The sequence below is a fragment of the Schistocerca piceifrons genome, chromosome 9 (assembly GCF_021461385.2).
Source record: "Schistocerca piceifrons isolate TAMUIC-IGC-003096 chromosome 9, iqSchPice1.1, whole genome shotgun sequence".
NCBI classification, from domain to species: Eukaryota; Metazoa; Arthropoda; class Insecta; order Orthoptera; family Acrididae; genus Schistocerca; species Schistocerca piceifrons.
The window spans coordinates 207,604,155-207,617,823 of record NC_060146.1 but is presented as its reverse complement, the minus strand read 5'-3'; the positions used below and the strand labels follow the sequence as shown (position 1 = coordinate 207,617,823).

Sequence of the window (13,669 nt, the reverse complement as noted above, 5' to 3'; positions counted from 1 at the left end):
GTTTGGAAGGCCCCTGGATTGTCCTCCCAAGTTTGATGCCTCCTACTTGGTGTTGACCTGTGTTTCTTTTACGGAAAGCCACAAAAATCTGCCTCGGTTCATGGCTGTCATGAAAAACGAACTTGGGTTCTGTTGAAATGTAGATTCTGTGATCCTTTTATACCCACACTCGATAGACTTTAGTGTGGTCAGAATAGCCTACAAAAATTCAATGTTTAACATTAGGTCTGAATTTTTCTTTCTTTGTGAATTTGTCCTGTGTGACAACAACCAAATTTGCAAAGATGAGATGTATTAAGATAATCTTCCTCTACTTCTAATATGACATTCTCTTCAACCACTTTTCACATGGCACTCTGTTATCTAAGAATTTATGTTAAGCAACAAGTTTGGGTGTTGTGTGCATTGTTGATGGTCTCAGTCCAAAATGCTGATGGTGGTCCTGATTCAACTTAAATGCAGGGAATTGTTTTGACCAAGGTCTAAGGTATGCTTATTCTGTTCTGCAATACTATTTTGCCATTTTGTTGTGTGCCTACCAATCTGAGGATTGAAACTATTGTCTCATTGAGCTACTCTTTATCATATCTGATATACTGGACTTAATCTTATGACCAATCAGATTATCTGCCATTATCATGAATTTGATTAACTTGTCAGAAACCTCTCCCTTGTAATGAAGGAAGAACATATGATTACATCTTCTCTGATCATCTATGGAAGCCACAAAGTCTTGCACTAGCTTGAGGCGTTTTCATCACTGGTTGACAGACATAATAATGGATTAATTACAGCTGTTTATTTGCTTTTTAATGTCATCTTGGGAAAGTAATGAACATGATTATGCCTTCAAGACAAGTGGATTTTGAGAAATCAACTTTGCTATTGAATTTCCTACCTGTTACATGCTCATTTTTAAGCACAGTGATCATGTCTCTTGTATTATTGTGGCCCAATCAAGAATGACAAATTACCTTATCACTTTCTAGGATGTTTTGATTAGTAATGCCACATTTACTTTGTAAATGAAAGGAGCTGTTAACAAGCCTGGCAGACTCTGCTTTGTTTCACAATTCTTGGCCAATTGTGTGATATAAACACATTAAAAATTTGGATTACAAATGTGATGCATCATGGTATGGAAGTAATAGGGTCACTGGGAGGGGGGGCTGGGGGGGGGGGGGGGGGGGAGTTGGCACCACATCTGCGCACACAAGCCACCTAATTTCCTTAAATTCCAGGAAAGGGAGAGATGAGCTCTGACACTGCATGCAATCACATCCCAAATGTGTTTGGTAGGGTTCAGATCTGGCAAACTGGGGGAGGGGGGGGGGGGCAGCTTATCATGTGGAACTTGCCACAGTGTTCGTTGAACCACTCCATCACACTCCTGGGCTTGGGAGATGGCACATTATCTTGTTGAAAAATGCCACTGCTGTTGGAAAACATGATCGTCAGCCACAGTCTGCAACCCGTATACGATACTCCTTGGCCTTCATAGCACCTTACATGAGCTCCACTAGACCCATGGATGCCCCTGTGAATGTTCACCAGAGCATAATGGAGCTGCCAGCAGCTCACCTCCGTCCTGCAGTATAGGCGTCAAGGAGCATTTCCCCTGGGAGACGACGGATTTATGCCCTCCTGTTGGCATGATAAAGATGGTATCAGGATTGATCAGACCATGCAATGCTCTGCCACTGTGCCAACATCCAGTGCTGATAGTCACTTACCCATTCTGATAGTCACATGCCCATTTCACTTATAGTTAGCGACGTTGTGATGTTGACATTGGGTTGCATTAACACTGGATCGTTGACTGCAGAGGCCCATCATTAGGAGTGTTTGCTGCACTCTATGTTTAGACCCACTTGTACTCCGCCCATCGTTAAAGTCTGATGTTAGTTCTGCCACAGTTCACTGCCTGTCCTGAATGCAAGTCTGCCCAGCCTATGACATCCGACATCTGTAATGAGAGGTATCTGTGCAATCCCATGACATCTGAACATGGTTTCACCTTAGTCTTGTCATGTGTTGAAGACAGTTAACCACAGCTCTCCTCAAACACCCAACAAGTTGTGCAGTTTCTAAAATGTTTGTGCCAAGCCTCTGGGCCATCACAATCTGCCTTCAGTTAAATTCAGACAGGCTACGCACCTTCCCCATTCTACATATGGACAGCACACTCACTGATATTGCATGCACCATGTGTTGGTCTGACTGGCAGTCATTCTTCACCAGGTGACACTGCAATCACCTGGATGGGTTTATATCGATAGTAGATCAGTGGTCATAATGTTGTGACTGATCAGCCTATATAACTCACATATATAAATATTTTGGTAGAAATGTAAGTAAAAATTTCTGTTTTAATCTGAGAATATTTTAAGTAGAAGTTAAAACACATGCTGAAGGGGTGCAAAGCAAAACTGACCATGACTTTTACAGCATCTGAATCACTCACTGCATCTAAAGGTAAAACAGAACAATTAGTATATCATAATAAGTTGGATGAATCTGTCGTAAGTTTTGAAGATACTACAGAGTTTAACTCACTTGGACTACAATTTTTTCACAGATTTAACATACATCCAGATTCCATGGGAGACTTGCTGACTTCTATAAAAGTTCCTGCAGACCCATCACATGTTCTACAAACACCAAGGTGCAATGCTTCCAGTATCTACAGAACACATAATGGATCATGTAACAATCTGGAACATTCAATGTGGGGAATGCTGGACACTGCATACTCACGTCTCATGCAACCAGTGTTCCACGATGGTAAGAAATTTAATGCACAAATAGATAGCACTGTTTTTTTCTGATATCCTGAACTGAAGCTTTAAGCACTGCATACCCATGCTGTTGAATAATAATTGGCTCATGGCTCACGAAACATTTGCACGAATATGCGATAACAAATGAAAATTTCTGCCATACTGCGATTTATTCGTTATCGTGAGCAATTAGCTTAACCAACAGGTTTTCTGGGCATACCTACATGTATGACTTGAGCTTTCAATTGTCACTGATCATTTCTGTTTTGTCTTCTGTACACTGCAACTAGAGAATCTATCATAGGATATGTGGGGATACCACCACTGGAAGCAATGGATTTTGTGATGCACCGTGATATGCTCTACTATAGTTATCTTCAACAAATTAACTCATGTACTGAACTGTAGTGCAGCAGTTGCTTGCATTTGTTATGACATGTTCACTAAATTGTAGGTTTAACATTTCCGAATGGTTTGCAATGATACCACCTCATTTAATTACTTCTTCAGTGAGTTCTTTGCCACTGGCTCCATGTATTTCATTTAAATTCATTTAATTTGGTACTATCCAAAAACGAAAGCCATCAAATATGGAGTGCCACTTTTCATCCTAATTTTTGACACAAGCAATTCTTATGACACAATCATAACAAGTTTTGGTCATCAGTGACCATCTTCAGTTCTGTGGCCAGCCTGTAGTAAACAAACCTGAAGAGCATTTTAATCTGTTTGTAAACGTTATAGGTGGTGGTGAGAAATAGATGACAATATTCTATGCAGGTGACATCACAATACTGAGCAGTGACCAAAATGTGGAACAGTCTGAAAGATGAGGATATATTTCTGTAAAGGTTGCTTATGAAAAATGAACGAAACATTTAGAATCATTTTGAGAACGAAAATTTCTGAAAGATACTGAAACCGGTTTGAAAATCTAGGTATCTCAGCATTTATGTCTTTGTGAATAGTTAGAAAACAATAACAAATTTCAGAAAATATAATTCAGATTGTTAATTACAAATAAAATAGCCTCTGGCTGTCAGAAGGTTTTATAACTGTAAAACCATCCCACAGCCAGAGGCTACTTTACTCTTGACTGTATACGGCTGTGTCAAGATATGCCAATGGCTGGCCGTGCTGCAGTGGTAACACCGGTTCCCATCAGATCACCGAAGTTAAGCCCTGTAAGGCTCGGCTAGCATTCGGATGGGCCACCGTGTGGCTCTGTCGAGTGTTGTCAGCAAGTGGGGTGCACTGAGCCCTACTGAGGCCAATCGACGAGCTAATTGATTGAGGAGTAGCAACACCAGTCACAAAAACTGACAACAGCTGGGGTAGTGGTGCGCTAATCACATGCCCCTCCGTATCTGCATCTCGTGACACATAAGTGCTGAGAATGACATGATGTCCTTCGAGGCCTGTTTGGATGATGTTCGTTTGTTGTTTTGTGTGAAGATATAATTCAGAGTGGTAGATAGTGAACACACTCAAAACACACGGAGGAAGATTGAGATACGAGGCACAGTCCACTGACTGTCAGTCCTCGAAACAGGACCTCGGTACTCAGATACTGAGTTATTCAAAAGTCCACCAAAAACTTATGATAATAAACATGAAACTAGCTTTACAAAGAAGCTAAAGACTGTCTGCTGAAAAAGGAAATTTACAGTGTGAAAGAATACCTATTAAATTAAGTTAGTATATATTGTTCTTTGTAATCAGTGGTGTCAGAGAGTGTAATCAAAATGATTTCTTCTTATAAAATAAGTTATAGTGGATGTTCCCTGTTTTTGACATGTTCTACATCAAGCCTACATTTGTTGATGATGTAATCCTACAAGGTCAAATTGTAGATCCAGAAGACACAGTCAGATGTCAGCGCAACTTCTTTCACGTACACACTGTCAGTCAGTACGTAAATGATGAAAGCTGCATCGCTCTGTAGCAGATAGGACGGTCAGCGACACGCATTAATGTTGCTCCCATTAAGTGTTGTTAGCAGGCTTGACAGGATACGTAAAGGATGTGAACAGCACTGGATGTTGCTGTGAAGGACACTGAGACACCATATACTCATGTTGTGATGAAGCAAGCTGGAATATTTTTACTTCCCATCTTGTGTTGCCATCTGTCTCCTTAAATCCGTTTTTCATTTTTACCTAATTACCATTAGCATACATGAGTGTAATCTGCACTTTCATGAAAGAGAAAGGCTGGCCCTCAGTTTTAAAGAATATAGCACAAGATCTAATTTTGTGCTTATTTTCATGTTTGTTATTGACTTTCTAATTCACAAATAAAAATTCTGTACCAATTATAAACATTTGGAAGACGAAATGCTGGTAATCTTGAAGTATCTATTTAGATGTATTCAAAAACATGTTAGCAAAGCCAGCCCATAATTAATTCCAAAGTAATTAACAGTTTTGTCCAAAGTATTGTTTGTGTACTTATATTTGTTAATTTCATGATTTAAACAAATAATTCAGACTAACTCTTGCAGTGGAAGAAACTGCTAAAAAGAACCAATGTTTTGATGTATTCAGTTAATTTACTGAGTTTAGTTTTAATTGTAATTTCTGTAAACTAAACTTTGAACAATGTGTAGTTTCAGCCCCTATTATTGTGAGAATATTTAAGGTCCCAAATTTTAGTCCTGAGACAGTCAGTCAACAGCCAAATTTCAAACGAGGAACCTGTGTTGGTTAGAACAACAACAATGCTTCAACTTAACTGTGAAATAAGTGTTACACAATTAGACCGTGTGTTAAGATGATGACAGTGTCTGCTCCATACGCACCCTCCTATTCTTCAAGAACACGTGAATTATGTGGTTATGTTTTTACTGCTCATGGATATTCAACAGCAAACTATTGTAGCAGTATGTGGATGTTTGCCTGGAATATATTAATGAGCCTTATCGAAGGTTAAACAATAGTGCACTGACCATATAACTGTGTATTATTGGGGGGTTGTAAACAGTAAAAGTAAAAGACTGTGAAACGCAACTGTGCATCTGTCGGCTACATCATTTACAGTAGACAGTAGTTGCACATCCACCCCCTATTTTTTCAGCCAGCATGTCGACACCGAGGACAACCAATGTTGGGAGAAAGCAGGGAACGTCATCATATAGTGAGCAAGATTGCTCTGATGACACAATGACATGTCATTGACATCCTGCATCCCCAAGATTTACCTCTCATGCAACAATATCGCAGTGCAGTTTTTCAGCAGAACAGGGCATGCCCACACACAGCACATGACTCCATGAAGTTTCTGCAACATGTTGAGACACTCCCATGCCAGCAAGATCCCCAGATCTGCCCCTGATAGAACATGTATGGGACAGCTTGCCTGTCAACTCTATCCCAGAGCCAGTATTCAGAATATCGCAGACTAATTACAATAGTTGTGGGACAGCTTACCTCAGGAGAGGCTGCTATGGCTTTGTGACACACTTTCCAACCAAAACAATGAATGCATCCAAGCCAAAGAGGGTGCAACATCATACTGATAGATGCTCTAGCACTGAAAAGTTCTTTGTAAATCTGCCTCAAGTTTGTAATCAGTTAAATAAAATTACATACCTTCTAAAGCCATGAAGCCACATTTCATGTCCTACTCCCCTTTTGGGTGCTTCAAATTTGTTTTATCAGGCAGTGGAAACCATTGTGGAAGGTAAGATATGATTCTCCAGCAAATTTCTTTCACCAGAAGCGCCATTACAGCACACTTCATGTGCACATTTCTTGTTGTATTGTTTAGAAGTAATTGGAGGGAAACCAGTGACAACTGAAGTCTACATCAGGCCCAGAGCCATTTCCTGATAGCATAACAATTGAGGCAACTACTTGCAGTAGACAGGAAATGTGTTTTCAAAGCGCAAGGTTGGCATAAATTTTCATTTGTCACTAGTTATTCACACTGTCTGTTCAGCCTTTGTGAACATTGCTTCATTGACACCATTTTGTGTCACTATGTCTCTAAGCTCGATGGTCTGCAAAACATATTCTTCGACAATATTTTTCTTCTCTTTGGTGTTCATTCATTGACTGAAAGAATTCTGTAGTGATTTTATTAAATACTTGCCATAAAACAGAGAGAATAGCTTCTCACATTTATGTTTGTTTGTCAAGATTGTCACTCATGATGATAGTCAGCTGACTATTAGTTCTTACTTCTTTGATTCAGAAGATCAGTAACTCAAATAGAAGTGAGAATTGTAGTCTGCCTCCACTCAATGACTGTATTTGTATAGTTCAACTGTAGACTGCTGCCACGGAATTTTACAGTTAAGTTAGGTGTCACTCAATAACTGAGTGCCTGATTAATATAGAATTTCATAAGATGAGTACTGGGACCTAATAGTTGCTGGCATGGAACATTAGACAGAGTTTGTACTTATTGATTGCTGGCAATGGACTCAGTCACAGACAACATAGTGATTGTGTGTCTCGAATGCTCGCTACGCTACCTACTGACTGACTTACAACCCTGCATACTGTACGATACCCCTGCACACAATATTTCTTCAAATGAAATGTTTCTCAATAAATTATTTATACCGTTATTGTCAGCAGCCTGTAAATATACACTGAATAATGAAGTTTTGAAGAATTACAGAATGGATAAGAGTTTGGAGATTTCATACTTATGTTCTATATGTATTATATGTGGACAATAGACCACAAAAGAGTAAAAATTGATAATCATGTTATGAGTTGTATTATTGCAAATGGAACTAGATTTCACATCTTCATTAATCTCATCTACATTGACATTTCAGTAAGCTTTCTTCTTTTTCTCCTTTTTGTTCTTCCAAGAACTAGCTGATTTGCTAGTCCCAGCCACAGACAAAGTTGTTGCCAGTGTTTTCTTCATCTCCTTTACCACCCAGTCTATATGACAAAAAACCTTTTGGCATTCTTCTTTCTTGCATTATGTTCCAGTGCTAGAGCTATCTTTCTTTAGTTTCATTGATTCCATCATCTATTTCAAAAATATTCAGTCCCGTGTGCACATAATCATTTTTAAATGTATCTAGTCTCATTCAGCCTTTCATAGATCTCCAGAATCTCATTTCTGGTTCCCACATTTAAGTTTTTATCACTCATCGCTCATGCCTCTTAGCCACACAGCTAAACTGCCACAGCCAACCAGCACTTTACAAAACTTCATTCTTTTCTCTTATCTTGAGCTCTTAGATAATGTACTTTGGACTGTTCCACCTATGGCTTCGTACTTACTCAGTCTACAGTCAATATCAGTACCAGTGCTTTAAGTTGCATTATAGCCAAGATAATGGAGGTGAGACACTCACTCAACAGGTTTGTTATGGTATTACAGCAAACTTGTAATTATCTGTGTTAATGTAGACCTGAGATTGCACAGATAACCTAAAAATGAGGATAATCCAAAAAACATGTTTTTACCAGAAACTCTTTTTACTATCAATTTTCTGATTGGTTTAATGCATCCCAACACAAATCACTCTCCTGTGTCAACCTCTTCATCTTAAAACAGCATTTTCAACCATTATCCTCCATTACACATTCCTCAGTATTATACATTCCAGTCTCTGTCTTCACCTGCAGTTTTTATCCACTACAGCTTTCTCAAGTACCACTGAAGCCATTTCTGGATGTCTTAACACACATCCTACCATCCTGTTCATTCTTCTTATCAATATTTTCCACATGTTTCTCTTCCTACCAAATCTGTGGAAAACCTTCTCATTTCTTATCAGTCCACTTAATTTTCATCCTCTTTCTACACTCCCACTTATTGTATTTACAAAATATGTTTCATTTCACATTTGGAAGCCAACCACATATTTTATGCACTGCTTAATAAAAACAGACAACATATTTACAAAATACACTACATTTTGCATCAGTTTCTTTCTTTTGGGAAAATATCATTCAGTATTTTCTGTTTCTGTTTTTTATCCATTTTTTTTCACAGTGACTATCAGTTTTAGGAGAGTTGGTTTGGGCAAACAAAATGCTGCATACTCTAAGAACAGATCAATGCATTTCAGTACATTGGTGTGCATTATAGTGGATTCCTTGATTGCCTCACCTTCACTCTCCTCCAGTTGCAAAACTTGAGTCACAAACATAACACTGTACTCAAAATGAAAGTTTTGGTTCTAATTATAGCAGAATATCTCAGGTTTCATAGTTTTATTTTTCAAAAATTGCCTTAGTCTGTACAGATAGTTCATAAACCACATAATCTGCACCTTCATTGAGATTTTGCTGTATTCTGGTGTTCCACTTTATTCAAACAATATATTTATAAGCTGGAAAGTATGGCAACAGGAAGGGATCAACTCAGCTGAAAATTAATTGCACCATTCTTAAACAGGAAGAAAATGTGAGTAAATGCAAAGAAAAGAGAAAAAGACTGAGCAGTTTTAATGGATGAAATGGCCAAGAGAACATTTTTGAAAGGTATATGAAAAAATAAAATGAAAATTTAAGGAGATAAAAACCAGAAAGGAAACTGATACAGAATTAATACATTATGTAAACAGGGAATGGAGGAAGCAAGACAATACGGGTACTTGTACTTGAGCTTACTGCCCAGTGCATTTTCTGGACTTCACTTCCTTGACAAGGGTTAAGGACAAATTAATTTGTTCTGGTCATAAAACATTCAACAAGCTCCCATCTCAACATAAAGTAAGAAATTGGGAACCCCTATGACTTCATCAGCAAATAAGAATTTTACCCCATTAGCCACTGTTCCTACAAATCATCTGAAAATGTAGACTCAGCGATTGAAAAGTTTTGTTAGCTACAGGGCAAGTAGCAATGTTTGTTGTAAAGCTGTGTGACAAGTACAAGGCTGCACAAAAATATGGTCCACCACAAACACATTACCACACCAAATATGCCACAGTAAAACCACTGGCATTCAAAACAGCTTCCAGTCACCTCATAATGGGTAAATACAGGTCCTGCACGGTTTACAAGGTAAAATGGAAATGTTTTTCGTCATGGACCAGGAGCTTCCTTATGGGGCAGGTCCAACCGCCTTGGTCCAGTCACCTCATAATGGGTAAATACAGGTCCTGCACGGTTCTCAAGGTAAAATGGAAATGAGTGTTTGGCATCATTGACCGGGAGGCCCCCTACGGGGCCAGTCTGGCCACCTCGCTGCAGGTCTTATTACATTTGATGCCACATTGGGCGACCTGTGTGCCAGATGGGGACGAAATGATGATGAAGACAACACGACACCCAGTCCCCAATCGAAGAAAATCCCCGACCCAGCTGGGAATCGTAGGACAGCAATCTGTCACGCTGACCACTCAGCTATCAGAGCAGATGGTTTATGAGGTACTCTTATACCATTCTAGGTGGAAAATAGTGGCAAGCTCAGGTAACAATGATGTCAATGTAAAGCAAACAGCAGTCTCTCCCAAGTAGAAGATGAAGGCTCAGTAATATTTAGATGTGGTGACTTTGGTGGGCAGCGGAGGTGTGTTAATTTCATCCTTATGGTCACAAAACCAGCCCTGGATGATGCAGGCCATGTGAACAGGAACCCTGTCATCATGGAACACAGAATCACCATTGGGGAAAAAACATTGTATCATGAGATGTACCTGATCAGCCAAAACAATCACACAGTCCTCGGCAGTAATGTAAGCTTACAGAGTAACCCTGGGGCTCACAGAATACCACAATATGGCTGCCCAAATCATCACGAACCATTGACACATTTCACTCGTGGGATGTTAATGCATCCAGGAGCTGGAAAAAGCGCAAAACAACACTCATCCCATCATAAGGCATCCTTTCATTGTTCCACAGTAAAGATTTTATGGCTTTGTTAACACATTATTTGCACCATGGATGAGTGGTCTTGGAATCCCACCTAACCCTGCAATTCCTTGTTCCTGGAGATCGCTTCAGGTTGTTTGTGCTGACTGTTTTTATGAGTGTGCCATTCAGCTCTGCAGTGTCCAAGCAGCTGTCATTCACTTATTTTTGTGAAAATTCGATTCAGTGACTGTTTGTCATGATCATTCAACACATTTTCATCTGTGTTGTCACTTAGTGGATGAAATGTTTCCACTACGATGCTTACAAGCACCAACAATTGCCTGCATTCAAATTCAGTTAGCTCCAACACAATGCACTCGTAACTACAGAGAACAATGCTCTGATCATGACTGGCACATGCAATGTATTGAGGATATTGCACAGGCACCATTCAAGGTCAAATACAACAGCACAACCTGCAGGCTTGGATAGCATCTGAATTTATGTTCAAGCATGTGTTTCTTGTGGTGTTTCCATCTTTTGGTCCAACCCCTTAATAATATACAAATATACTATAAATAGGTCACAGTACTTATGGATGTAAAAATATTTTCTTTGAAAATTGCCATGGAGTAACACAAGAGAATAAGAGCATGTAGTAATCAAGGCAGGCCTTAGACACAAAAAAAGTAAGTGGTCTGGTTTAAGCAACTGAAAAGGTACATCCAGTTTATGTGACTGTAGCCTACATTTTTAAACAGATATCTAAATGAAACAATTTAACATTATGCTGCCCAGCGACACCACAGTGATGTCATGCACGAAATAGCAGTCAATGACTGGTGACACCACAATGGTGTCGTATGTGAAATAGCGGTCAATGGGCAGTGACACCACAGTGGTGTCATCTGCATAGTATCACTCGGTGGCTGACGACACCACATTGGTGTCATGAGCATAGTATCACGCAGTGGCTGGTGGCAGCACTTTAGTATCTTTTGCATTCTGTTGGTGTTTTGTTTAGGTAACAGTAAGTTACACACATCAACAAGTTTTTTGTTTTTATAGTACTTGTGCCCTTTCATTATTGCAGATGAAAGGGACAATACAATTATTTATGATGAATATGCGGACATCATGTCTTATGTTCTGGATGACTTGGCCAATTTGGAAGAAGACAGGGATAACAAAAATATAAAAGAAAGCAGAATCGTTGGAAAATAGTGAAATACGTCCAAGAATAATTTGGTGAACAAACTGATTAGGCTGAATCAGATGAAGATGACAGAGCACAGTGGTCAGACTTTGATTTACCAAGGACCAATAATAAATTTGAATGATCTGCGGGTCCAAACATATTTCCCAAAGATACACAGAGTGTCAAAATATTGTAGAATTATATATTGGGAATGATCTATTTGAATATATTAGCAATGAAACCAACAAGTAGCACAGTCAAAATTGCAATAGAAGGAAACTGGATTAAAAAATGCCAAATTGGTCAATGTTACGGGACCTAAACTTAGAAAATGGGGAATTGTATATAAAAAAGCAAGGATCAATGATTATTGGTCAACAAATCCATTGACAGACACACCAATATTTAGCAAAACGATGTCCTGCAAGCGATTCAGACAAATATTATCATTTTTACATTTTTCCAACAACAACAATATACTGGATAATGCCAACCAGCTTTTCAAAGTGCAATTTGTAATTGATTATTTTTCCAAAAAGTTTAAAGAAACTTTTAATCTAAGTTAAAACATCTCAGATGAAGGAATGATACCATGCCATGGATGATTAAATTTTCAAGTTTACAAACCATCAAAAATTACAAAATATGGCATACTCATTCGGATGCTGTGTGTTTCGAGTACAGGATACATTTTCTCATTCAAGATATATTCTGGGGCTGGACAGCCTTTAGCGAAACCACTGATGGAACTATTGATACCTTCTTATGGAAAGTGGCATCACCTCTACATGGATAATTATCATAACAGTGTAGTACTTGCAGAGAAGTTACTTGAAAAAAAAAATGATTTTGTGGAATGATGCGGCAAAATAGATGATTTCTGGAAAAATTAAAGCATGCAAAATCAATGCATTTTCAGCTTGTCATCAATGCAGAGGTACTTGCACAGGTATAATCTCTACAGTACATAATTCCCCTTTGACTGACACTTAGAGAAAATGTAGGAAAATCAATTACACAAGAAAAAAACCTGGAAGTGTATTAGACTACAACAAATACATGAAAGGAGTGGATCAAGCAGACCAATATTTGAGTTATTGCTCTATAAACAGAAAAACCATAAAATGGTCAAAAAAGGTTTGTATGTATCTCTTAAATTGTGCATTATTTAATTCACTCTGTACACATCAATATTTCAATACAGGACTCAAGAGTCTCCAGTTTCACAATTTTTTTATTGAAAGTGTCTGATTCATGGATAAAAGACCATGTACCTGCTTCTGAGCAAAACTTGGAAGTTGCCTCTACATCATGTAAATCTCCTCATGATCTGGTTGACATACTTTCTGGTCACATGAAGCAACACTTATTTCCAAAATGAATAAACGAAAATGAAGAAACTGCCATGTATGTTCCAAACAAAAAAAAAGAAGAACAACAAACATAATGTGCAAGTCTTGTGGAGTTGTGTTACATCTTGGAGACTGTTTTTCTAGATATCATATGAAAGAGAAATACAAGTACCAAGTACAATGCAAATAAACAAATATATGAAACAAACAAATTTTGTATTTATTTATGTATGTATATCTTCAAAATTTCATGAAAGTAGGGGAAAAGAAATGAGAACATATGAGAACTAATGATGAGATTAGTAAAACTTAACAATTTATAATCTCCTGATAATGTCAAGAACGGCTGACAACAAGCCGAGTAATCTGAATTAGCACTGCCAGTGTCAAGCAAATACATCTGTACAAGACATGCAGATGGCAAAGTGTTAATAATAATCTTAAACCTTACTATTCCAGAACACATACAGCTTGAAAGCCTTACCTGCCAATATCTGGGAGAAACAGGTGAGAATATAACACAACGTTACACATTTTTCCATTGGCAACATATGTAATGAT

The 13,669-nt window shown here is 38.4% G+C and overlaps 1 protein-coding gene across 1 annotated transcript in view; it reads left to right on the top strand.

The window, feature by feature from the left end:
* Positions 1-13,669, top strand: part of LOC124717288 (peroxidase-like) — a 128,115-nt gene that overhangs the window by 53,754 nt on the left and 60,692 nt on the right. The window contains exon 4 of the mRNA XM_047244102.1: positions 2,579-2,784. Within this exon, the coding sequence (XP_047100058.1) occupies positions 2,579-2,784 (206 nt within the window). The remainder of the gene's footprint in view (positions 1-2,578; positions 2,785-13,669) is intronic.